Source organism: Pyrgilauda ruficollis, unplaced genomic scaffold (genome assembly GCF_017590135.1).
Source record: "Pyrgilauda ruficollis isolate IOZ18807 unplaced genomic scaffold, ASM1759013v1 scaffold105, whole genome shotgun sequence".
NCBI classification, from domain to species: Eukaryota; Metazoa; Chordata; class Aves; order Passeriformes; family Passeridae; genus Pyrgilauda; species Pyrgilauda ruficollis.
Window position 1 is genome coordinate 914,242 of NW_024508656.1, and position 24,276 is coordinate 938,517.

Here is a 24,276-nt window from a genome sequence, read left to right on the forward strand (position 1 = left end):
AAAAGAACAAATGATCTCTTCTTCCTCTGGAACCCACTACCCCTGTGTCAAACATTTTTCTCAATGTAAATTTTATTTCTTTTCTTCTTATCAAGAGAAATATTGGTAAGACCCAGGAGGCAAAAGCTCTCAATGGTGTTTTGTAAGCATTGATTTTTTTTCTAATTGCTTTAATTTATTTGAAAAGACTGCTCTGTGCCTTTTTTTAATGTACTGGGTTGCATCTTGCATATGGAGTGATGATTTTCTCATTTTCAGTGAAACCCATGAACAGATGCAGACGGCAAATTTATTTGCTTGGAAAGAATCACATTTGGGCACTTGCAGCTCCATAAGCTTTCTGTAGCCTCTTGCTCTGACATTTCCCCCTTCTGTTGCCCTCACTGTCTAGCCCGATGTCCTGGAGTCATTCTTCAGTCTAAAATCTAAAAATACCCCTCTCCCAAAGCCTGAAGCCTTGCACACTTGCTACATTTTTCTTGCAATTATCCTGATTTGCTCAGACTTGCAGCCTGTGTGTTCTTGGGAGAGTCTTAGCAGCTGCAGGTTTTTTACATGTGAAAGGCTTTTAAAAAACATGAAGTGGATAAAACATAGCTTGGATTTAAAATAAAAACTGGTTTTTGGAGGCACAATGAAGGTCTTGGCTGTCCCCTGTTCATTGTCACTTACCTGGGCATGGCCAGGTACCATTTATTGCAAACAAAGCAATGGAAGAACCCAGCAGATCCAGAAGTTAATCTGCTCTGACAAGATTATCCTTTGTGTCTATCAGCCACCTGATTTCTAGAGTTTCCACAGAGTTTTCCAAACCTCTTTGGAGGTGGCTTTGCTCATTCTTGCAATGCTCTCCCCTCCTGCCTGCCAGCTCAGCGGTCTCTCAGTGCTGCCAGACAGGGCAGAGGTTCCTGGGGAACAAGACAAGCACTTGGCACCCAACTCAGATATTGACTTGGAGTGTTTTTCTGAATTTTATTAAATTTCAAACCCCAGCATTTTCCAGACTAGGGTCATTACCAGGGTACTTCAGCACCTATTTTTCCAGTACTCTCATTTACAGAGGGAAAAATATCTGCCAACTCAGGTTTGTCTTCTATTGCTTTTATTTTTAAGGTAATTTTGTATTACAAGGGAATTGTCCTTGCACTGTGGTCTGGAGAAAAGAGGCAGAGTTATTTCCCATTTAAAATGGAGATCAAAATGAGCAAAATGTCTCTTCCAAAGCACAAGCACGTTTTCTGTAATTTGTCTATAGATAGCCTTGGCAGCAATTTAAAACTAATGTCTCCAATAAATGACCAGTGTAACTCTAATGTGCCCTCTAAAGTCTGACACTCTTCAACAGCCAATGCACTTTCCTTGTAAGTTCATTTTATTAGTCAACTAATTCATAAATAAATTAAATTCTTCTCGTAGAACATGCTTTCCTTACATTCATAATCAGAAAAGCAGGGAAGCCTCAGAAGAAAAATGTTCCTACATTTTTCAACAAAACTGGATATACAAATTTAATACATCATACATAAGTAAAGGCAAGTGACCTTTTAATAGGATAACTTCTGTTCTTGTAAGGTTATTTTTTGAGGCCAATCTTCTAATGCTACACCAAATAATGTATGAAAGGGTTTGTAGGATGCTGCTACAGTTTAAAAATTATGTTGGAAGAGGAATAAGAGACTTCAGGCTAATCTTTCTGTGCAGATTTCATTGTGAGTGCACATGGGCAAGCCATGACAGTGAAACTGATGGGAGGGATGAAGGGATTGAATCCTCACAAATCTGGGCAGCCATTGGGCTGTCTGGAGACAATTTTTCTCTTTGGAAATCCTCATGGTTTGCTGCTGCTTATGGAGAAGAGGCATTTCTGCCACACCTCAGCCACAAGGGACAGTCACCTTGCTGTGTGACTGGGAAGGGCTTGCTCTGCACACCTGAACCAAGGCACGTATGGAGGGGGTGGAATTTGATGTTGAATGAGTTTGGAAGATATTAATGTGCTTTTTATTCCACTAGAAACTGCCCTGTGTTTGCTCTGTTCCTTTTTCCTTTGGAAACAGAAGCTTTTTGGAAAGGGAAATGTGTAAAAGAGGTCAGGAAGTGTGAGAACAGTTGGGTTTAGGTGGTGTTGACATGATGTCTTCAGAGGTAGCTGAAAAGCAATAGAGTCCTTTTGTTTCCCAGATATTTAAGTCTTAATTCCAACAGCATTTGTAAGTGGCTTTTTGGGTAAAGTTTTTTATAGATGTGGCATAAACGTTTTAATTCTTGATATTTAACTAAAAGCCTTGATGCATGTCTGGATTTTCATCATCTTAGTCATTAGCAATATTGGATTATTAGTCATGTCATGTCATCAAGGAGGTGCCTGAAATCTGTGTGGAGCTCATTACTGACACTGTTTTGTCGTCTTCTTGAAGAGCACAGTGTACTGACAATTACAGTTACACTGCCATGAACAGTTGTCTGAATCACCAAAAACTGGTTTAAGCAGCTAATAATAGGCACGAAGTTGGAAGCCTTTAGTCAGATCAGAAGGCAGCATGTTCTGAGTGCTGAGCAAACTGAGATGGGAGAGAAGAACAATTTCACAGAATCCCAGACTGGTTTGCACTGGGAGGGACCTTAAAGCTCATCCAATTCCAATCCCCTGCCATGGGCAGGGACACTTCCCACTGTCCCAGGCTGCTCCCAGCCCTGTCCAGCCTGGCCTTGGGCACTGCCAGGGATCCAGGGGCAGCCACAGCTGCTCTGGGCACCCTGTGCCAGGGCCTGCCCACCCTCCCAGGGAACAATTCCTAATTCCCAATATCCCATCCGTCCCTGCCCTCTGGCAGTGGGAAGCCATTCCCTGTGTTCTGTCCCTCCATGCCTTGTCCCCAGCTCCTCTCCAGCTCTCCTGGAGCCCCTTTAGGCCCTGGAAGGGCTCTGAGGTCTCTCCAGAGCCCTTCTCTTTTCCTGGCTGAACACCCCCAGCTCTCCCAGCCTGTCTTCATTTCCACTTTGACAAACACAGAGACATTTTTGGATGAAGATAATTATTTGGGTCCTGTCCAGATATCACTACTAGAAACACTTTTATTTTAAGGAAAGGTATTTGTGTTGCTAAGGAGCATGTCAGCTGAGGGTTTGCTCTGAAGGTTTCAGCTGAAGCTGAGCTCTCCATCACACACCAGTGGTGTCATTGCTGTCGTGGTAGCTCAGATAGACTTGTGTAATTAACGTGGTTTGTGATTATAACAACATTTTAACACTTTAGCTTGTTTGTCTGAGGGAGGAATAGTTCCTGTGCCAGCAGTTACATCTGCTGCCACAGCTGCATCGACAAGGGGCACGGTGCCTGTGCCACACACTGCTGTTCCTGTGGCAGCCCTGCTTTCCCTCAGGTCTGTAGAGAGGATAATCCACCAGGCTGGAAATAAAGGTATTGCTGCACTTTCCTGCTGTGGCTGTGGTTTATGCTATAGATGTATTGATTTCCTTCAAACACCTCTTTTTTCTGTCTGATTGAAAACCTTTCCCATTGGCACAAGAGAAGATGTCCCCATGCTGCCCTTGCTGCAGTGAATGGAGCCGAGTCTGGTTTGTCCTGATGCACAAACTCTGGGATTGCCAGCTGTGTGGAAAACTTCCTTCTCTCTGAAATCTTAACAACACATGGGTGGCTCTCTGCTGGGGAAGAACATTTCCTCAGGGCATGGAAGGAGCTCACCAGTGTGGAGCAGTACCAGGACAGCTGTACCTGGAATGGCACCAGGGAGCTGGCGAGGTATTTGGAGACAGCTCTGGACAGGGTGAGAGGCAAGTGCAAAGCTGTATCCTTTAATTAGATTTTTAAACACAGAGATAGAGCTAGAAATACGGAAGTGCTAAGATGTAATCCCAAACAAAAGGTGGTTACCCATGGAAATACTGATTGCCTCAATATAACAGGGAGCAGAAGGTGCACAATACCTTTATTTTTATACTTTTATATTACTTAAAAGAGCATGGAGAGACAGAGCAAGGGGGGATGGCTTCCCACTGCCAGAGGGCAGGGATGGATGGGATATTAGGCAGGAATTGCTCCTTGGGAAGGTGGGCAGGCCCTGGCACAGGGTGCCCAGAGCAGCTGGGGCTGCCCCTGGATCCCTGGCAGTGCCCAAGGCCAGGCTGGACAGGGCTGAGAGCAGCCTGGGACAGTGGAAGATGTCCCTGCCATGGCAGGGTGTTGGAATTGGATGAGCTTTAAGGTCCCTCCCAGCCCAAATGAGTCTGGGATTCTGTGATACTGTCTCTGATTTCTCTTGCCATGACTTACCAGCCTGACCATGTGACCTCCATTCCTCATTGTCCAAAATGCCAGCCCTTTGCTTGCCAGTTTTGTTCCAGCCAACTGAAACTTCCCCTCCTTGTGTTTATAGCCAGTCTTGGAATGAAAACAGTTCTCATCTTTGTGTGAGGCTGCAGAGCTCTGGAAATAGCAGTTCTCTCAGTTTGGTCCTTCGTTCTCCCCAGTGCTTTACGTCTGCAGTTTGTCTACATTTGCCTTGTTTTATTTAAAGACTTTTACTATTTTCAGTTAATACTTGGGGATTCTGTTGCCCACAACAAGCTCTTGCAAGGTACCTGCTGTGGAGCTGCAGCCACATGCTACTTAAGTCATATAAAATCACAAAGCAGCTGACAGCACAACGCTGCTAACTCTCTGCACAGTCCCTGTGGATTTGATCCCTAGTCCTCCTCTATTAAAGAATTGGATCTGGTTTCTGTAATTCCCAGTTAACTCTGCCTCTGCAAAATGAGGGGTTTGTAGGGTTAGAGTTAACACATCTAGAGCTGTAACACTTCTCCCTCATACAGCACCTGTTAGGGCTGGATGTTAAAATGCTCAGATTCATCCTAAATATTGAGTGTAGTGTACAGGTGAATAAATAAATGTATGGACTTAGTGAATAATGAAAGCCGTTCTGGAGAGGGTTGGGGATTGCATAATCAGCACATCTCTTCTGAGAGTCCTCACTTGCCATTAGTTTTGCCAGAAGAGTTGTTTTTGCAGGTAAATTAATTTCCTGAGCTTTGACCAGTGTGAAGGGAATCGGGACAAATCTTTTTTAACATGGAGGAGGAAGAAATTAGCTGTGCTCTGTTTGAATTTTGTGAGAATATCAAATACACTTTTCTTCAGCAAATTCCTAGGAGGGAAAAGCAAATTCCTAGGAGGAAAATGTTCAGTGGCTGCCTGTCCATTCTTTCTTTTTTTTTTGCTTTTAAAATGGGTGATTTTTTTAAAGCTGCTTCCCAGAGAAATTGTAAAATATAAAGGAAAAAAAAAAAGAAAAAACAGAACAAGCAGTTGAAGTTTTGAAGTTTAATCAGAAATGAAAATGCCAGGAACACCTTTGATGAAAAGCTTGTTTTCCGTGGCATTGAAATTCCCAAAGTATCTATGTACACATGGATGTGGGTTTGTTATTTTTGTGTAAGAGTTTTTGAGCACCAGTTATGAGAGGATTCTGCTTAATGTTAAATTGAAAAGTTTCTCAGTGTAAGACAGTCAGAAAACTTCTTTCTGCAATGCTATTTTTACAACCCATTCAAACGAGAGTGTCCAGACTCAGAGGATTCAATTAGTGAGTGTTTGGCTCCTGCACAGCAATGTGTAATCCTGGGCTGTGGCAATGCTGGGTGGCAGGGCCAGCTCTGACAACATTCAATTATGCAACAATAAACACATTGCAGAGCCTTCTTGGGGCTGCACCAGCTTGGGATGGTTGTAGCAGCACCACTTTGGAGATTTTGCCTTCTTGACTGCCTGAAGAAGCTGTCCTAAAAACTTGACCTATAAACAAGGAGGAAAACCTGGGTGGTCTTTCTGTGAAGTCAGTCCAGGTACATAATTCAGAGGTTTTAACACATTTATTGTCAGCCTTCAGTATCCTTGAAAAGGAAGGTTTAAAGTGCTAGAGATTATAATTCCCTTTTTTTCCTATTGCATCTTTTGTCTCTTGTTGAAAAAGCAATTGGCCAGTCCTTCAATGAAGAGTCCCTGTAAGGTAACCCCTCTGCCTAAGCCAGGGAGGCTGGGCAAAGAGAAGGCAGAACAAGTAAAAAGCTGGAGCATTTTTACACAGAATGACAGAATGTTCTGAGTTGGAAGGGGCCCACAAGGATCATAAAGTCCATCTCTTCAGTGAATGGGGGTCAGACCCACAACCGTGGTGTTATTTTTAGCACTATGTTATTATTACACTGTGTTCAATAGTGTAATTTAAGAAGCTTAACACTGACCCCAGAGTTGTGTAGTTGAGTCTGCTGCAGTTTTTTAATTTCTGGAAGACTTAACCTTAGTCACGATCTGAACAAACTTCGAGTTTAACAAAAAACAAACCCAAAAAATGTATTTCATGTGGAAAAGGTACAACCTCTGTCTTGTCAGGGGAGGCGGTTCTCTGCCACAAATTGTTACTAATGGTAAAAAGAACAGCTTTAGAAATGTCAAGTTTTTCCTGATTTAAATATTAGTAAATTCTGAAGAGTCAAAGTTAACTAGAATTTGAGATGGAATCACTCTGTGGCAAATGGTACAATATTTTTTTTCATATTGAAGTTACACCTTCTTACTAATAACATATTCCCAGCTGAGCCTTTGGCCTGAGGTAACATCTGCCTCTCAAAAGGAACCATTTAAGTTATGCCTCCTCCAAAGGCAAAAAACCATGGAATCATTTAAATTGGAAAAGCCCTCTGAGCTCCTCGAGTCCAGCTGTTCCCCCTGCCCTGCTAAGGACACCACTAAACCCTGTTACCAAGTGTATCACTCACATGGCTTTTAAATCCCTGCACCACTGCTCTGGGCAGCTCTGCCGGGGTTTGACAAGGCTTTCAGTGAAGAAACTTTCTCTAAAATCCACTCTGAGCCTCCCCTGGCCCAGCCTGAGGCCGTTCCCTCTCCTCCTGTCCCTGTTCCCTGGAGCACAGCCCGACCCCCCCGGCTGTCCCCTCCTGTCAGGAGTTGTGCAGAGCCACAAGGTCCCCCCTGAGCCTCCTTTTCTCCAGGCTGAGCCCCTTCCCAGCTCCCTCAGCCTCTCCTGGGGCTCCAGCCCCTTCCCAGCTCCGTTCCCTGCCCTGGACACGCTCCAGCTCCTCCAGGGCTCTCTGGCCATGAGGGCCAGAGCTGGACACAGCCCTCGAGGTGCCCCAGCAGTGCCAGCACAGGGGACAGGCCCTGCCCTGGTCCTGCTGCCACCCATGGCTGGCACAGCCCAGGGGCCATCTGGAACCCCTGGGCTCATGTCCAGCCACTGGCACAGCACCCCCAGGCCTTTCCTGCTGGACACTCCCCAGCCCCTCCTCCCCAGCCTGGAGAATCCCTGGGGTTGTTGTGATCCCAAGGCAGGACCCAGCACCTGGCCTGGTTGAACCCCATACAACTGGCCTCAGCCCATGGATCCAGTCTGTCCAGATCCCTCTGCAGAGCCCTCCTGCCCTCCAGCAGATGCACACTCGTTCCCAGCATGGTGCTGTATGTGCAGTTGCTGAGGCTGCCCTCCATCCCTCATCCAGGTCACCAACAGGGACATCAAACAGGCCTGGCCCAGTGCTGAGCCCAGGGAACCCCACTGGTGAGTGGCCTGGATTTAGGGCCATTCACCTCCCGCATTGTGCCAACACCAGAGCCACTCACCTGAAATCATCCTGCAGTGTGCTGATGTCATCATTAAAAACAGGGAGATCGGAGTTTCAAAAACTGCTCAGGGCATGAATGCCCCTTTCCAGACGAGCCTGCCCAGCTGTTCCGCTTGGCACCGTGAGTTCTGTGCACTGCATTTGTCAATGGGGGGAAATTTAAGCTCATTCCTCTAAATACCAGCAGCTGCTTGGGGTCTGCCCTGCCTTGTGGGGTCTGAGAAGCTGTCTCTGGGCCGTGGCTGTAGACTCTGAACAGAGAGAGCCTTGAAATCTGCTTTTAAATCAGTCTGTCAGCAGTGAGAGTTGTCTGAACTGCGCTCAGCTACGGGCTCGGGCTGTCTTCATTCCCACTGTATTTTTAACTTTTTTCAAGAGATTGCTCGTTGTGCTGATTACATTATTTGCCGTGGTTTTGTCTCCTTTGATGCCTGTGCCAGTAGTGCTTATGTAAAGGGACTTGATGATATTGAATGGTAAGAATGAACAAATGCAGCAGGAATTCAATTGCTATTTTGCTCTCAAGCACAAGTGTTCTTCTTTCTAAATCAAGTCTGACCACTTACTATGTCAGTCAGCTGCTTTTGTTGAAGACACGGAGAAACTATTTAATTCACATTTGATTTAAAGGAAATTTTTGTTCCCTTGAGGTGCATTATTTAATTTGGAAGTTTTGGAAATGTATGATTTCCAAGCGCTCTCTGGGCTTTGAAAGAGTTGATCTTCATCTCAGCTACAAAATCCAATGTATTTTGGGTGTGTGCCAAATAACTGGCCAGCACTACCTTATCCTCTGAAGAGAGAGGAAGTTTGAAGTTATTTGTCAGATCATCCAGGAATTATTGAGGATGAGTCTTTTCAGCTACTTTTAAAATTAAATTTCTTAAACCTGCAGCCATCTGCCTCAGCTGGTACATGCAATTTCAGAATTCATGTTACAGAGCACCTGATAATTACTAACAGTTTAAAATTCCTCACTCTTACGTCATTTACAACTTGATTAATTAATAGACACAGCTCTTCTTAAATTCCAAATTTTAAGAGGCTTGTGAGTGTTTTCCAGTAGTTTGACAGAGCCTTCCCATGGGTGCAGTAAGCGCTGCACTGCTGTGAATTACAGCCCTGTCTGCAGCGCTCTGAAGTCGTCTCAGCTGCTGCCACGTCTGTGCCTCGCTCTGGTGTTCAGCAGAGTTTGCAGGGAAGTTTGTGTGCTGATCTGGCAGAGAAAGCCAGACCCTGCCAGAGCTGTTGGATGAGCGTGCTGAAATGAAGGGTTGAGCTCTGGAGCCGCAGCCTGGGATGGGATGTGGCAGCCAACAGTTGGATTGTCTTAATCTGCCAAAGACCCTCAGTCAGGGAAGCACACACGCTTCTTTCATGAGGGCTGGCAGTGCCAGTCGGGTGCTTCCTAAAGAAGAATTGCCATCAGTTGGGCATTCAGAAGAAAAATGACTGTTCAAAAATGACTGTGCAAAAAAGCAAATTTTCATTATACCACAGTGGGGACACTCCATTATTAACTTCTTTGCCTCTCTGTGTTCAGACAGAGCAGGGTTTCTGTGCGCTTGATTCATCACACTTGGCTTGAGAGACAGCACAACATCTCCAGATATCGGAGAGGCTGATTTTGTGGTGCTTCAATGTCGCTTTTATTCGGCCCCTACTCAATAGAGCTTTGTGTTCTCCTGGCTCCTAGAGGTTGTAATGCTGCTCTGGAGGCAGGAATGATGAGGAAATATGGACCATAAAAAATATTGGCAAACTGGTGTTTCTGAAAAATATGACCTGTGCTTAAACCAACAGCAAAATCTTTATTTGACTTTTAAATCATGGCATCTGATTGTCTTTTGATTCTCGTGAGCCTCTAAACAAAAGCATGATTACATGCTTTTACATCTTCCCAGCAGCTCACTGGGAACTAGGGATTCAAGGCATGGCAGATACACAGGAAAACTCCGCAGTGTTCAGACACAACCCCTGTGTGAGAGGGTGTTCCTGTTTGCTGGGGTGCTGTGCAGAGGGGCAGGGCTGGAGCTGTTCAGGGGTGGTGGCAGAGAGGAGGAGCACAGAGCCCAGGCTCAGCTGGCCCTGCCTGCAGCACTGCACAGAGCTGGGGATGTCCTGCAATTCACCCCTGCATGTGTAGGACTTGAATCCAAACACGAGTGGAAGAGAAACTTCAGGAGCAGGACACAAATATTCCTGAGAGCTGGCAGGGATTCCTCTGTGTTGTTGATGCTGCTCAGTCTTTCTCTCAACTTCAGTTTGTTTTCCTCCAAATATGTGTTGTCACATCTGTTTGCTTGCTTGTTCTGTGCTGGAAACACCTCTCCTCCTGACACCCCTGCTTTCCATCCTCTGTAACTTGGCTTGGAGCCAGAGGGAGGAAGAGGCCATGTACTTTGCAGTGGGAACTTGATTTTGTTTCCCCAAATTGATCATGGAATTGATGAAAAATGCTGTTCAAGTGTAGTGGCACGTGCTTGATGATTTGCAGGACAGTAATGTATTCTGTGTGGGAACATCTGCCGTGAGGGAAGGGCTTGGGGAGGAGGAAAAGCATGTGGTAGAGCTGCAGATACTACTTCAAAATTACTTACATGAATGCAAAGAATAGTTCAATTAAAGGCAGAATGCAAATTCCCCAGCTTATAGAGAAAAGTATCTGGAGAAGTCTGGTTCAGTGGTGTTACTGAGCATCTGCTGGCTCCTGGTGATGCTTTTATGGCACATTTACAGGGGGCTTTGCAGGTTGCTCAGCCTCTGAAAGGACAGTACTCGGTGTTCGTCTCAGTTCACTTGCTGCTATTTTTACAGCTTTCTGTGTTCAAATGGCTCAGAATAACATGCTTGTCATTCACCTGTCAGCTGAGAAATGTAACTTATTTCAGACTTCCTTCCCCTGAGAGTAGCTCTGGGATGAGGAATATCTTCAATTACCAAAAAATTCTGTGCTGTCCCCATCCTCCATGCTCTGAAAAAGCAGGTGTTTACAGAGATCCCTGCTTCGGGCTGACCTAGTTAAGGGTGATGGTGTGCAGCAGCAGGTCAAGGTTGTGGAGTAAAGTTTTTAGCATCACAAAAGATCCTATTCACATTTTGGAGGCCTGTGGATGCATCATGAAGATCTCCTGTACCGGTTTTATTTGATGACTTGCAGCACAGGGGAGGGCTGGAGGAGCACTGCCAGGCCTTACCTGACCCGTCCTGTCACAGAGGGGCCCTCGTGGGGCACCAGCAGCCAGCTCAGCTCTGTGGGGTTCCTGCTGTCTCTCCCTGGTGGGATTGGGCTGTTAAACTGACTGCAGCTGCTGCCAGTGCTGCTCTTCAGCATTACCGTGATCATGGCTAGCAGTGATTTCTGCCCTGTTTGACGGGCTGGGGGTGAGAGCTGGACCTGCCCCAGCACCCAGAACCCCCCGAGCCCCAGGCTGATCCCACAGCAGGGCAGGGGGATCCTATGCAAACCAGTCTGGGATTTCATGATCCACAGTGTTAGAATTTTATGTCCGCAGAAGGAACAGGTGCCATTAGTGGTTTCAAAGCTCTTTAGAACAGAATGAATATAAAATCTTTTTGTTCCATGATGTGTTACTGGTTAGTGGTCACTGTTGGGATTTGGCAGAAGTTTTCTCCAGAAGGAAATAACCCCCAATTCTAACAGCTGTGTTTTGTTTTCTCCCCGCTCTGATGCAGGTTGCCAACTTGGCCTGCTCCATCTCCAACAACGAGGAGGGTGTGAAACTGGTTCGCATGTCAGCCAGCCAGCTGGAGGCCCTGTGTCCCCAGGTAAGGAGGGGCTTCACAGCAAGAGACAAACCCCACCCAGCTGGTGCTGCTTAGGACTACTCTGCTCTCACAGTGGCTGGCTGTGACTTGCTGCAGAACTTGATTTTTTCCCTTACTACATGCAGAGGATGAAATGCAGCATAGGCATCAGGACTTAGGAACTTTAAAATCCATGGCAAAGGAACCACTGATGTGAAAGGGTCATTTTTGTGTCATAGCTCTAATTCCATTTGGCCAGGGTATGCCAGTAACCTGCAGTTAGTAAATGTGGGAAGCTTCAGTAGTTTTCTGTGCACATCTGTGCTGCAGGAAGGTGCCTTGTGAAGGTGCTAGCACTGCTCCTGGGCATGCTGTAAGATGAATTATAAAATACTGGTTTTGCCTGAGTAGAATATAAATATGCCAAATAATCTTCCCGATGGAGTAGGATGAGAGGAAGTTGGCTATGTGTGAACAGTGTGAGCCTGGCTGAGAGTACCTTTTAATTAATAACTTTTTAATGGAAACAAGGAAATTAAGTTTATATAAGCACTAGACTATCCTCTTCCTTTTTGACAGCCTGGTGTTTTAAATGTCAACAACTAGATACTTGGATGAACCCCTGAAGACTGCAGGGTGCTGTTGATTTGTATAATTTACATTTTTTAAAGCAAGAAGAAATTCAGATCTAAAACATCCAAATAAGCTCTTGTTGCTAAGGAGGAGCTAAAAGAAAATATATACTCAGAAAAATTGGTAAAATGGCATTTTATGAAAATAAAGTGTATTGTCGCAGGATTACTTGGAATTTCTCCAGGTTTTCCCATCTGTATTGGTCTTTTTAATTAAAAAAAACAGTCAAAAGGAAGAGAGGTGTTCACCTGTACCTGCCCCTGCAGGAGGGGATTTGGAGGGAATAGGTGAAGGCAGTGTGAGGAGCAGGACTGGTTTACCTTCTGTGTGACCTGCAGGTTACTGTGCTGTTAAACAGGTGAAGACAGGCCCCTGAACATAGAGCCTAAAACGTTAAATCTAACGTTTAATCCTAATCCTTTGGGCATCCCAGGGTGGCTCTCTGTGCTCCCACTCCTGCATTTGGCTGAGCAGTTCTCTGCCCCTGCCCTGGGGCGAGGGCTGTGCATGGCTGCTGAAACCAAAGGTCAAGTTTTGCAGTTGCAACAAAGCATGTGGAAGAAAAAGCTTTTAGAAATCCATCTTCCCTGATATGAGGGCTTGCTCTTTCCTGAAGGAGCCAACTAGGCTGATGTAAGTTTTTTTTTAGTTATCTCCCAGAATATGGGTGTCTAACACAGGGTGTTCCAAACAAATGCTGCTGCTATGGAAAATAATCATCTGAAGAAAGTTAGGTTCTCTTTGAATCTAAATGTTTCTGGTGGTTGTCCAAGTCTGTGGGGGTGTTTTCCTCCCTCCATTGCTGAAATTGTGTGTATTTCAAACTCTTCTATCTTTGCTGTTCCAACAACTAACTGCCTATTTAAATAAATCTACTCCTGGATAAAATAAGCACCATGCTAGTCAGCATGAAATAATGATCCAGCTGTAGTCACCAGTGTAGCCACATCTCCTGAAGTGCAGCTGTTGACCTTTGACTTTGGGGATTATGGACAATATATTTAACACACATTGGAAGCTCTGAGTATCTATAAATGCACAAGGGCTTTAACTGATGGATTTTGGCTTTACAAAGGTCACATCTCTGAACTTCCAAGCCTGCAGTTGAGATGCTCCACTGCACAGTCTTGCCTTAATTTCAGGGTCATCACCAAGAGATTAGCAAATGACACTATAGATGTTCATAGCAGTTGAAAGAGTGCTTTTATATTACATTACATGCTCTTGGGTTGATTCTTTAATGCTCTAAGAGTATTTAAACATGTTGTGAATCCTGAGAGATAATTAGAGGCACTTGTCTAAGCTGTTTTACAAATGGCATCTGTGTTTTCTGGTAACAATAGCTGGTCTGGTGCCAGTGCAAGCAGCACAGCTCTCCATCCTCCTCCTCCTCCTCCTCAGCTACCTTCCTCAGCTTGTCCCCAAACCTCGGGTATTCTCCAAAATCTCTAAAAGATTCTCAATATCAGGAACAGCAAAGTGAGATTTTATTTCCTTTTCTAGACAATTACCTATTTATTTTGCAGTTTATTCTTGATGAGATTCGCAGCTGCTTCTTGAATCCTCTTAGGTGGCTGTGCTGAACAAATGTGTGCATTAGGCATAAGATACAGGTTAAACCCAGTATTATATGCCCTAAATGTTTTTGGAAGGGTTTTTTTTTGTTTGGCTCAAATGGTATTTTTCCAGGAAGATGCTGGATTCAAAATGAATCAAGTCAATCAGTAATTACAATAGTCCCAGAAACGTCAAGATATCAGTAGCACACAGAAATACAATGTATGAAATGTAATTCAAAGTATTGCTGTGCTTGAAAGATGAAACTGAAATTTAATGCACTTGAGTCCCAGGTAACCTCTTAAATAGTTTATCTGAGTAGAAGCCATTCTGGGAGTAGGGAATTCCTGGTTTAAGAATGATTTCTGCAGAAATCAATCTGTAGAGTTAATTATAAAAGCTGTAGCTCAAATAGAGCCGTAATTCGCTCCCTTGCCATCAGGAGCTGTTGAACTGGCAGCAGGAGGAAGGAACCTGCAACTCTTCAAGCTGTCTGGGGAAAACCTGGAAGATTTGTTGGTATTGACAAGCAGTCAGTCCTTGCCAGTGTCACCCTTGGGTTCAGACCTCCTCAAGTTTAAAATTTTCTTTGAGGAAAAGGAAAACGCTGAAAATTTTTCATCAAAAGGTCTCTACAGAAACAAGCTGTCAATTTATTTAGTATGGTTTTGTTACTGGAAATCAGCTTTTCCTCAGGAGTAACATCATCCTTCCTGCTTGTGGGTCCCCAGCCAACTAGCGCAGAAATTAATGTGAAGTTGAAGACTTAATGGGATATTTAGAGCTCCCTTTGAGGGTGCAGGAGGAGCTGTTGGGATGAGCTGTGCCAGAGTAGCCAGCTGGGTGGTTTTAGTCTGGGTTTACAGGGCAGAAATAAGGCAGCTTCAGTGGGTCTGAAGCTGTGTCTTCTTCCTCAAGCCCTGATTTACCAGCCTGCCTGAATTCTTTCTTTTGAGAATTGCTGGAATTCTGTGTGTGGGAGGAACCAGCTTTGTCCAGCACCTCGCAGGAGTTCCCTCAGCTCTGCCTCACTCCCCTGCTTGCTGGGAACAAGCCAGGCTGGAGTGGGTTAAGATGAAGGAGCAAAAGTCTCCATCACTACAGTTAAATTTTTAAAAAAAATGCTTAAACTATCTTTCTTACTGGAAATGGAAAATTACTGCTGTGAAATGCTTGGAACAGCTGCCTGTGCCTGCCTTTGCCTCGCAGAGCAGGGGTGAAGTTTTCTTTGCCTTCTCACTGAACACAGAGCTTGCCAGTGGTGAATTAGGGAAAGGTTTTGTTTATCTCAACTCAGAAACCTGGATCCTCGCTCCCAGCTCTGGTGGCTGCACTCGGTCTCCAAGAAGGACTTGCTTTGGGAGCCTGCAAAGGCTGTTTTGTAACAGCATTTTGCATTAAAGACTGGGAAGAGAGCTGAAACCATTGGAGTGTTTCTGATCATACAAGCTGTAGGTGTTAGAAACCAGCAGTGAGAATGCCCCAGCCCAGGCCCTGAGAGGAGGAATTGCTCCAGCCTTTTGATGTGACAGTCTGCTGTCACTCAAGCTCCTTTTTTACCAGCTATACTTTGATTTTCTTGGTTTTTGCAGCCTCCATGAAGTTCATCTACAGACTCCTACCCAAACTGCAGTCGTGCTGAGAGGTGTAAGAAATAACTGTGGGGTAGAGTTCCCATCAGGTTGGGTGTTTGCTTCTGCCAGCCAAAGCTGGAGCCCATTGCCCGGGAGCCTGAGCATCTCCTGGGAGGTGGCTGCAGGACACACCTGCCTGGGGCACACAGGACCTGTTCCCCTGTGAATGGCAGGGCTGGGTGCCTTTCTCCACCACAGCCCAAAGAGCTCATCCTCCAAAGAAGCTTTGAGGCCCCCAGGCAGCACCTGGGAGCACAGGTCCTTCCCAAGCCCTTCTGTACCTGCTGGAGTGTGCTTGGATCTGCTCGCCACGCACACGCATCACCCATCAAACTGACTCCAGAGAATTCTTGGATTAAATTACATTTTTAATAAAAATAAATTGGCTCTTCTCATATTAACATCTTGTTTTAATAACTGCTTGTTCACATCCTTCTATTCCAATTTTGAACTGCTTGAAAAGCCATTTGCTGCTTATAGATTTCTGATGAGGCAGATGGCTCATATGTGATCACACCTACTGACACAGGGACAAAATACCAAAGCAGAAGGAATCCCATGGAGAGTTCCAGAAACTTTTGTTTAAAAGTTGGAGTATCTTAGAGAAATAAAAAAAACCCTGCAGACCACCCCTCAAAGCAACCAAACCCAAATGTTACCAGCAGACTTTGTTCTCCTTGAGGCCCCAGTCACCACCAATTTCCTGGTGGCTATTGTAGAAGGAGAGAACTTAATTTTTCCTGCAGCAAAGACTTAACATCAAACAATTGTCCCCTTTTTTCATCACTTTGAAAGACTGTCAGATTTTTTGAATGTTCTAACGAGCAGATCTGTCTCCAGACTGTTTAATTGCAGGTGCTTGAAACATTTTATTGGCATTGAGTAGAAATGCTTTTATTAAAAACTTAACACTTGGGTTGCAGATTTGCATCACCCAGGCTCGCTGGGAAGAACTGCCAACACAGGCCGAGGCTGACCAGAAAAGCACAATTTTAGAAATTCAAACAGTTACTGGTGCATGAAAATAAGCCAAGGGCAGGAAGAGGATTCCGTTCTATAGGAAGAAGTGTGTTAGTGAGTAAGGGCCTGTGTTTCATCACAGACACAGGATCTGGGGAGCACAGTGGTGGAACAGCTTCCAGGAGAGAAAATTTCCTGAGACCCCCAAAGTTTCAGCATTTGAAGCCAGAAAAATGCAAAATGGCGCAAGATAAATGGCACCAAAATTCTTGCAGCTTCTGCAAGGACTGGCACTACAAAATCAGTCCTCAGCTCCCAATGAGAATGCTTTCTTCATGGATGGGGAAGTTGATAGGATAATTATCTATACATAATGGAAATAGTCTTTATAGCAAATACTGCTGTGCCAGTACACGCTGGGCTGGAGAAGGGCTTTGTGCTGAGGGAACACCCCTATGGAGCACCTCCCCTATGGAGCCAGGCTGGGAGAGCTGGGAATGTTCAGCCTGGAAAAGAGAAGGTTGTGGGAAGACCTCAGAGCCCCTACCAGCATCTGAAGGGGCTGCAAGGAGCCTGGAGAGGGACTTACATCAGGAATTGGACCCCAGTGCCAGAGGGCAGGGATGGATGGGATACTGGGCAGGAATTGTTCCCTGGGAGGGTAGGCAGGCCCTGGCACAGGGTGCCCAGAGCAGCTGGGGCTGTCCCTGGATCCCTGGCAGTGTCCAAGGCCAAACCTGGGCCTTGGAGCAACCTGGTCTAGCTAAAGGTGTCCGTGCCATTGGAAAGAGATGACCTTTAAGGTCCTTTCCAGCCCAGACCATTCTGTGGTTCTGAGTTACTTAGTAAGAGTGTGGATCTGTGGGTCATTCCAGCTCTGCCACAAGACAGTAAATATCTGCAGAGATCCCTGCAGTCACCCTGTGCGTAACTCTCAGGAAAGGAAAGTGCTCAAAGTGCCTTTTGTATATGGGAACAAAGAATTGGAAATCAAAGGAAACTTTTCCTTCCTCTTTCGGTGCATCAGCCTCTGTTCATTGCTGGTCACTGCCATTAGAGCTTCTGAGAGTGTAAAACAATCTGCTGTGTGTTTTGCTCCCAGGCATTTCAGCTCATCAGAGCCTGCAGAGTGCTTTTTGCTGTACTCCAGTATGTGGAGGGCTGTCACACACAGATGTGGGCATGCAAACCTGGCTGGGATGTAACTGGGAGCGACTGCAACATCCTCCTCATAAACCATTTTTAACACTTGGAGCAAAATGCAGTGAGGAGCAGGGAAGGGCATGAGCAGGGTGAGCACTGGAGGCAGCTCTGGCATCTTGTGTATGTAAAGTTAAATGATGAGGAGCTTCTTAGGAGCTGCCAGGAAGCAAGCCATGCTTTCTTTATTAAAATAAGGGGTTAAAATCCACCTTGGCAAGGGCAGAGAGGCTTGGTGGGCTTCTTTTCACATACTCCTATGAAAAACTGATTTCACATCCCCACTGGGGCACTGTCTGTGTGTGCCACTGTTCCTCTGCCCCTGAGATGAGAGCTGATAGGTGGGGGCTTGTTTTATTAGCTTTTCCCTTTTTACAAATGCAAAGTATCCTGGATCTGTAGGCCACGGAGCTACTTTCCAACTCATTATCCAAATGCCACAAGAAATCTGGTGAGTCAAGATCTTTATATAAACCCCAAGCCCAAGTGAGTTATTTAGGAACTGCAGATGTTTTGGTTGTAAAGCAATGGTGTGTAGTGAGGGGAGAGGACTGGGGGTTCATCTCAGAGCTTCTGAAACTGAAAAACTCCTTGTTGGAGCACTGTAACATCCTAAAATCAGTCCTAGGAATCAAGGAAAAGCTAAACCAGCTGCAGGAAGAACATTCTCCTGGAAGGCACAAAAGCTTATCAAAAGGACTGAGGCAAAAATCAAGAAGTGCTTAAATCACTGAAATGAGTGTGGGTCAGACATGGTGTGCACTGAGTAAAATACAACAGGTTGGGATTGCAGTGTAAATAGCTGGGTGATAGTTTTCCTCTCCCAAGTGATGTTTCTTCCTTTGGCCATGCCAGCCAAGTGTTCAAAATTGTTCTTTGTAAGAACACCACCAATGGAAGAGCTTTCTTCTGGCCTCACTTTCAGCTGGGGTGCTATAAAGCTGAGGCTGGAAGCCATCCTAAATTTAGCCTAAAAGAATTAATTGTGACTGACCCAGTGGCTGTAATTTACCCACAGGTTTGTCTAAGGGTCAGGTGTTTCCTGGCCAGAATAGCTGAGCTTTTTGGGAGAGCTTCTGGGCCAAGCAGCTGCAGTGTTGTAACCCAGGCAGGAGTCACTGCAGGGAGCCTTGGAAAGCCCTGTCCTGCAAAGGGGGAAGGACACAACCAGCTCTGACATCTCTGCTTTCAACAGGGAACATAAAACCAGGGAAAAGCAGCAGCTTGCTCCCATGGAAGGGATGAGAAGAGGACTCAAGGTGCAGATTGAGACATCCATTCCAATCTTTGGAATGCTGAGCCTCCCCAGGTGTTGGCAAGCCCTGGCTGCTGCCACAGGAAGCTGAGAGGTGCAGGGGAGAGGCTCCAAGGAACTCTCTGGAAGCGTGATCCGGAGCGTGGAGCTGTCTGACTCCAGCACTGCAACTGCTACATGAAACAAAGCACCGATAAAAATAGTGTGTTTTCTTGCCATGCTTCATTTCCTTCTGGATAGGCTCAAAATGTCCCTGTTTGATTCTTTTCTTTGTACAACTTCAGTGAGTCATTGTGATCATAGCGCTCTGGCAGCATCTTGAAAAGCTCTGAAATACAAAATATTTCCCTGAAATTGCCAAATGTTTTACATGAAAGTGGCTACATTTCAGATAGTCCGGTCATGATCTTCCTGAGTTTTAACTCTGTCTGTCTGCATTCTGTGAGAGTTACTGATATTTTAAAGTAGTTACCTGATGCTTTATGTGTTTTGGAGAAGTAAAATGTATTGTCATCCATCCCTTCCCCCCAAAAAAGTGCTTCCTTCTCCCCCTGAAAGTATTTATTTTTAGATAATAAAGGGATCATAGTGCTGCTAAGTACACAGACTATTTAAGATCCAGCATCCCTGTCATTTTCCCATGTCTCTAAGCATCTATTGGAAAATAAATCAGTCACTCTGTGCTGGATACCAGAGTATATTCCCTGGAACAGATCACATGCAGGGTGTTGTCAGTGATCCCTGGGACATTTTCTCAGCAGAGGTGTGAGGTGCAGGAGGATTTGCCCACTTGAATGCTAAACTCTCCACAGAGTGATGGCTTTTATCACCCCTGCTAAAGCTGCCTGTTGTGGCCACTTTGCACATGGACATATGGAATGTGTGCTATAAAAAGGGACTGCTGAGCTGTGTCTGCTGCCCTGAATTTCTCCCTGAGCACACTTACACCTGTGTGGCTCTCCTGAGCTGTGGGTTTGTCTTTAGCTCCATGGTGACCATGGATAACCTTTGATATCCCCACCAGGTTTCCTTATCTCCAGCACTGCTGGCTGCTTCCCTACTGCAGGAATGTCTATCTGTGAGGGAGATCAACACTGGTTTTGCTTGATCATTTTTATAAAATACATTCACCTTGGCCATACATTTTTGCTGTAATATATTAAAAAATGCACTTTTTCTGGTTGAACAAGCTGCCTGTTGAGAGGAGGGTGATGAGGCACAGCATGGATTTGGTGCTTGGATTTGGTGAGGACACACAGTTTGAGGCTGTGGAGCAGTTGCAGAGCCCTGTATGTGTGACAGCTCTGCTGTTACCTGTGACGAGGTGCTGAACGTGGGCATCTGGGCTTGACATGCGCTGTTGGCAAAGATTAATTGTCCAGGCAGCTGCTGTGTCCAGACAAACATCTCGCAGGAACCCAGGCCATATGTTCCTGCAGCATTAATGCTGCCCTGTCGCAGTGCTTACAGGATATTTTATATCTGATATGGGCCAAGGCAGGTTGGGAAAAGCAGAGAAAATGTTCTGACCCTTGGTATCGCCTCGCCACCATCTCTGTCTCTGCAGTGACAGTTCCTAGCAGGATAGAAGTGAGAAGAAATTTCTAGAGCATTGTCTGGTTTATCTCTCCTGTTTTCAGGACACTTGTTCAGATTCATCTTCATGAAACCTTGGATATCTAGATTTTGATTGATAGGTGGTTAATTCATTACATCCGTCAGGCTGGGATGAGAGGTAGCAGTGGCTGAACTGCAAATCAGGGCTCTTGAGCAGCTGAGGGCAGGTTTGCATCTCTAAAACTTCTATTTCTATTTGATTTTAAAATTCTAAACATAATTTTCTTGGATGTTGCAAGGCTTTTTGAGGGTTTTCAGGACTTCAAGTTCCATGTCTGAGAGTGGCAGAGCAGCAGGCACCATGGCTGGCAGCAGGGACATTCCAAAGGCACATCCTGACTCCTGCCAGTGCCACGGAGGAGTGACTCTGGGCTGGCTGGAAGAAGGGGAGCAGCAGAGAAGCCCTTGGTGGTGGCTGGGATAGGGACAGTGCTGTTCCTCCAGGGGTCAGAGGCATATTCATCCCCAGAGACCCCTGAGCAGATGCTGCTCAGGCTCAGGTGCTGCTGCTTGTGTTGGTCATTGTCACCAAACCAACGGGGCTGGGCTGGGTTTGTGACCCAGACCTGCTGCCCCAGCTCCTGAGGCAGCGTGGGGAGCAGTCCAGCCCTTCTGTGGGTTTTCCTGTCACTGCTAACTCCTGCCATTCCTCGGGTGAAGCAGCCTCCTCCTCCTGCCTGATTCATTCAGTGCTCTCCCAGTACATTTGACATCACCGTCATTTCCATGTTTAGTGAGTTATATATTTTTTAAAATGCTTTGCGACACTTGTAAATGAAGCAGGTAGAGAAAGTAGATTTTGGAAAAGTGGGAACATCTGGTGCTTGCATGTTCTGGTCAACGCATTGGTGAAATTAATACAATCCTAAATTGGAGAAAAAAAATGACACCTTGAAGTTGTGAGTTAATTAGCTCTGACTCTCAGGTGCTTGGGGGCAGGGCTGGGATTGTCACGCTCTGACTGCAGATGGCTCCTCACACCTGGCACCTCTCCAGGTCATTCTGCTGCAGCAAGAGCAGCACCAGGCTGTTGAGATTGGTTTCTCCCCACGTTCAAAGAGGCTTTTGCGGTACTTTAAGTGACCAATTAGTGGACACAGCGAAAGCTCTGTGACCCAGCAGCACCTGTAGCATTTGTTCTGCTAAGAAAAACTAGGATCTGGTGTAAATTCTGGTTTTAGGGTTTGAAGAAAATTAGGAGAGGGTATTCAGAAGAAGCATTTCCTGTTCTCTGGCTTATCTAGCTTATTCACAGCCACAGCAGAAATCTGAAGTCATTACAACAATTACTGGCAAGATCCAGAAAAAACCTGCAAGGAAAGGAAAAGTGATAAATCAAAATTTATCTTTAATTTTGTATTTGCATATTGTTTCTACTTTAGTCTGTATAAGATTAATCCTTTTTTGACCTTTTTGCTGAGGTTTTGGCAAGTAGCAAATGCAGCCTTGAGTGTACTAAATGTCATCCTGTCTAAAATACTTAACAACACAGCCTGCCCTGGGAAAGCAACACCTTGTTACCACGAGCTGCTAAAGACAGGTGAAACCAGCTCTTGTGAAAACTTGCCAAGCAGTTTTGCTTCTAATAACTGTCCATAATAAACATGGAAGTAGTATGAGTTGGATGTGAGAGCAACAAAATGAAACACTTCTGTGTTTAAACATCGAGTTCTTCAAAAGTTATTAAACTTGCTTTGTCTGCTGCTGAGTTCATTGAATAAACACACAGGAGGTGATAATTTCATTGGGATATGTTTTAAAAATCCAGAGGTGTTTTACAGGTCATCAATGCTGCACTGGCTCTGGCTGCTAAACCCCAAAGCAAACTGGCTCAGGAGAACATGGATCTGTTCAAGGAGCAGTGGGAGAGGCAAGTCCGCGTGCTGACGGATGCCGTGGATGACATCACTTCCATCGATGACTTCCTGGCTGTCTCAGGTAATCAGGGCTCCTGGCTGAGAGATAATCACCCTCCTAAGAGCCTAGTCCTGGAAAGGGGTGGTTTGGACACGTGTTCTGGAGTCTGTGAGGCTTTTGGAAGGGATGATGTTGTCACACCTTACCTGGGATCACCTTGTGCCCAGCAAAGTGTGAAAGTGCAGCAGGAGGTCTGGTTTCAAGGAGAAGACACTTTATGTCCCAAGGTTTGGAATTACTGGCTGAACTAAGGGTGAATTACCGTTTAGCTGCTGTAGACAAGGATCACCAGTAACTCAGGGGAAAATGGAGCATGTTTATGTCCACGGTAGGAACTAGCAGAAAAAATGATCCCTCAGGTCACCTTAGACTGCCATGTAAACAAAACTGAATATCAAACCATAGTTATACAAGTTAATTAAAATAAAACTGTTCATACCATGTCAGCTTTAGTAAAGTTTTAAGACTTCTTAAAAGAGATTGGATCATTATAATAGATTAATAATTACATTTGGCAAAGTACTTTCGAAGATAATCTGTTTTATCAGCATTTTGATAAAGACCCACTATCAGCTGCTGTGACCTAAAAATAATGGGGGCATTTTTATTTCCACATCTTTTAATTGTGCTCTAGTCAGAGGACATGGAGATGTAACCATATGAATTGTGTCTGCAGTAGTGTTCACAAATCGCCACTGCAAGCTGGGACTCTAAAAATTTCCGTGGTGCATGCAGGTTTGGGCATCTGAAGTGACCTAAAACATCCAGTTGTAAAGAGTGATTTCACAGGAGGATGTGTGGAGTCAAACGTATCAAGTGAACATAGGTAGAAAATGCAGATGAGAAATTAAGGTCCTGAATTAAGAGACAGTAATGATTTTATTATTAATAAAAACCAAATTAAAGCCAAAGTGGTGTTCCTATGATGAGTCACCTGCATTGTCATACACACTGTATTTTGGCTCCCTGGGTTGTCAATAAAATTCCTGTTTGCAATGAGTGAGCATAAACTTCTTGGGCAGTTCAGTGTCTGAGCTCATTGTATCTGTGGGTGCTCACTGGGCAGCAGCAGCTGGAATTGCACAGCTGGGAGGAGCCTGTTTTGGGGAAATCTGTGCAGAGGGAATTGTGTGCTGAAGTTCAAGGCTGCACTTGAAGCTTTCCCATAAGTGTACAAACATGTAAGAAGGAAAAGCTGGGAATCCATACAAACACAGTCTGTGTGGAGCTGCCAAAATCACTTTCCTTCCCTTGTAGTCCCCGTTTAGCACCACAAGACTCAAGTGAGTTGTGGGCAGGACAACCCCATCTTCTGCAGGGATGCAGATTAGAACAGAACTGGGGGTTTTGGTTAAATAACCAAATCAATTGCATTGCTGTAGTCTCAGGAGCTTGGCAGTAAGCAGAGAAGTTTTCTTTCCTGGGGTGGTGGCACACTGACTCATGAGAGCCTCTTGTGAGTGCTCACCACCCAAAATGAAGCCAAGGAAATGTAGTTTGAGACAACTCCAGATATTCAAGTGCATTCAGTAATTATTTATATGTGTGTGTTATTGAAGAGATGGTAGAAAAATATTAAAGCAATAAATACTCTTTTAAATATTATTTGTTTGAACATTGATAAATGTTTTCCATATAATGCCACAACTCCAATTAATCTGCTAGAAATCTCAACTTCTCTTTGGATAAAGTCATGACGAGTATGATTTATATCAAGTGCTGTTTGGGGTTATTAGGATGTTTCTACCAGTTACTAACTGGGATGTAAGCAGAATTTAAAGGAGTTCTTGTGAGTGCATGAGTGTGCGCATATATAAATATGTATGTAAGCCATCCCACATCCCTGCTGTGTGGTGTGCTGAAGTAAAGGCTTCACCATTCAGCTCATGCTGCAGAATTGTGTCAATTATCCACAAGTAAAGGCTTGAAAGAGATGCTGGGTTTAGCTAACAGCAGAACATCCTAGAAGAAGGATCCTTCAGTGCACAGGTGAGCTTGCAGGTGACAGCACTTTCATAGGTGCAGCAGCAGAAGGACCCTGTTGAGCTGGGGCAGGGTCTGGGGGAGGCT

The 24,276-nt window shown here is 45.1% G+C and overlaps 1 protein-coding gene across 1 annotated transcript in view; it reads left to right on the top strand.

Moving 5' to 3' along the window:
• CTNNA1 (catenin alpha 1) overlaps positions 1 to 24,276 on the top strand; it is a 115,982-nt gene that overhangs the window by 73,042 nt on the left and 18,664 nt on the right. The window contains exons 10-11 of the mRNA XM_041470035.1: positions 11,362 to 11,454; positions 22,071 to 22,227. Of these exons, the coding sequence (XP_041325969.1) occupies positions 11,362 to 11,454; positions 22,071 to 22,227 (250 nt within the window). The remainder of the gene's footprint in view (positions 1 to 11,361; positions 11,455 to 22,070; positions 22,228 to 24,276) is intronic.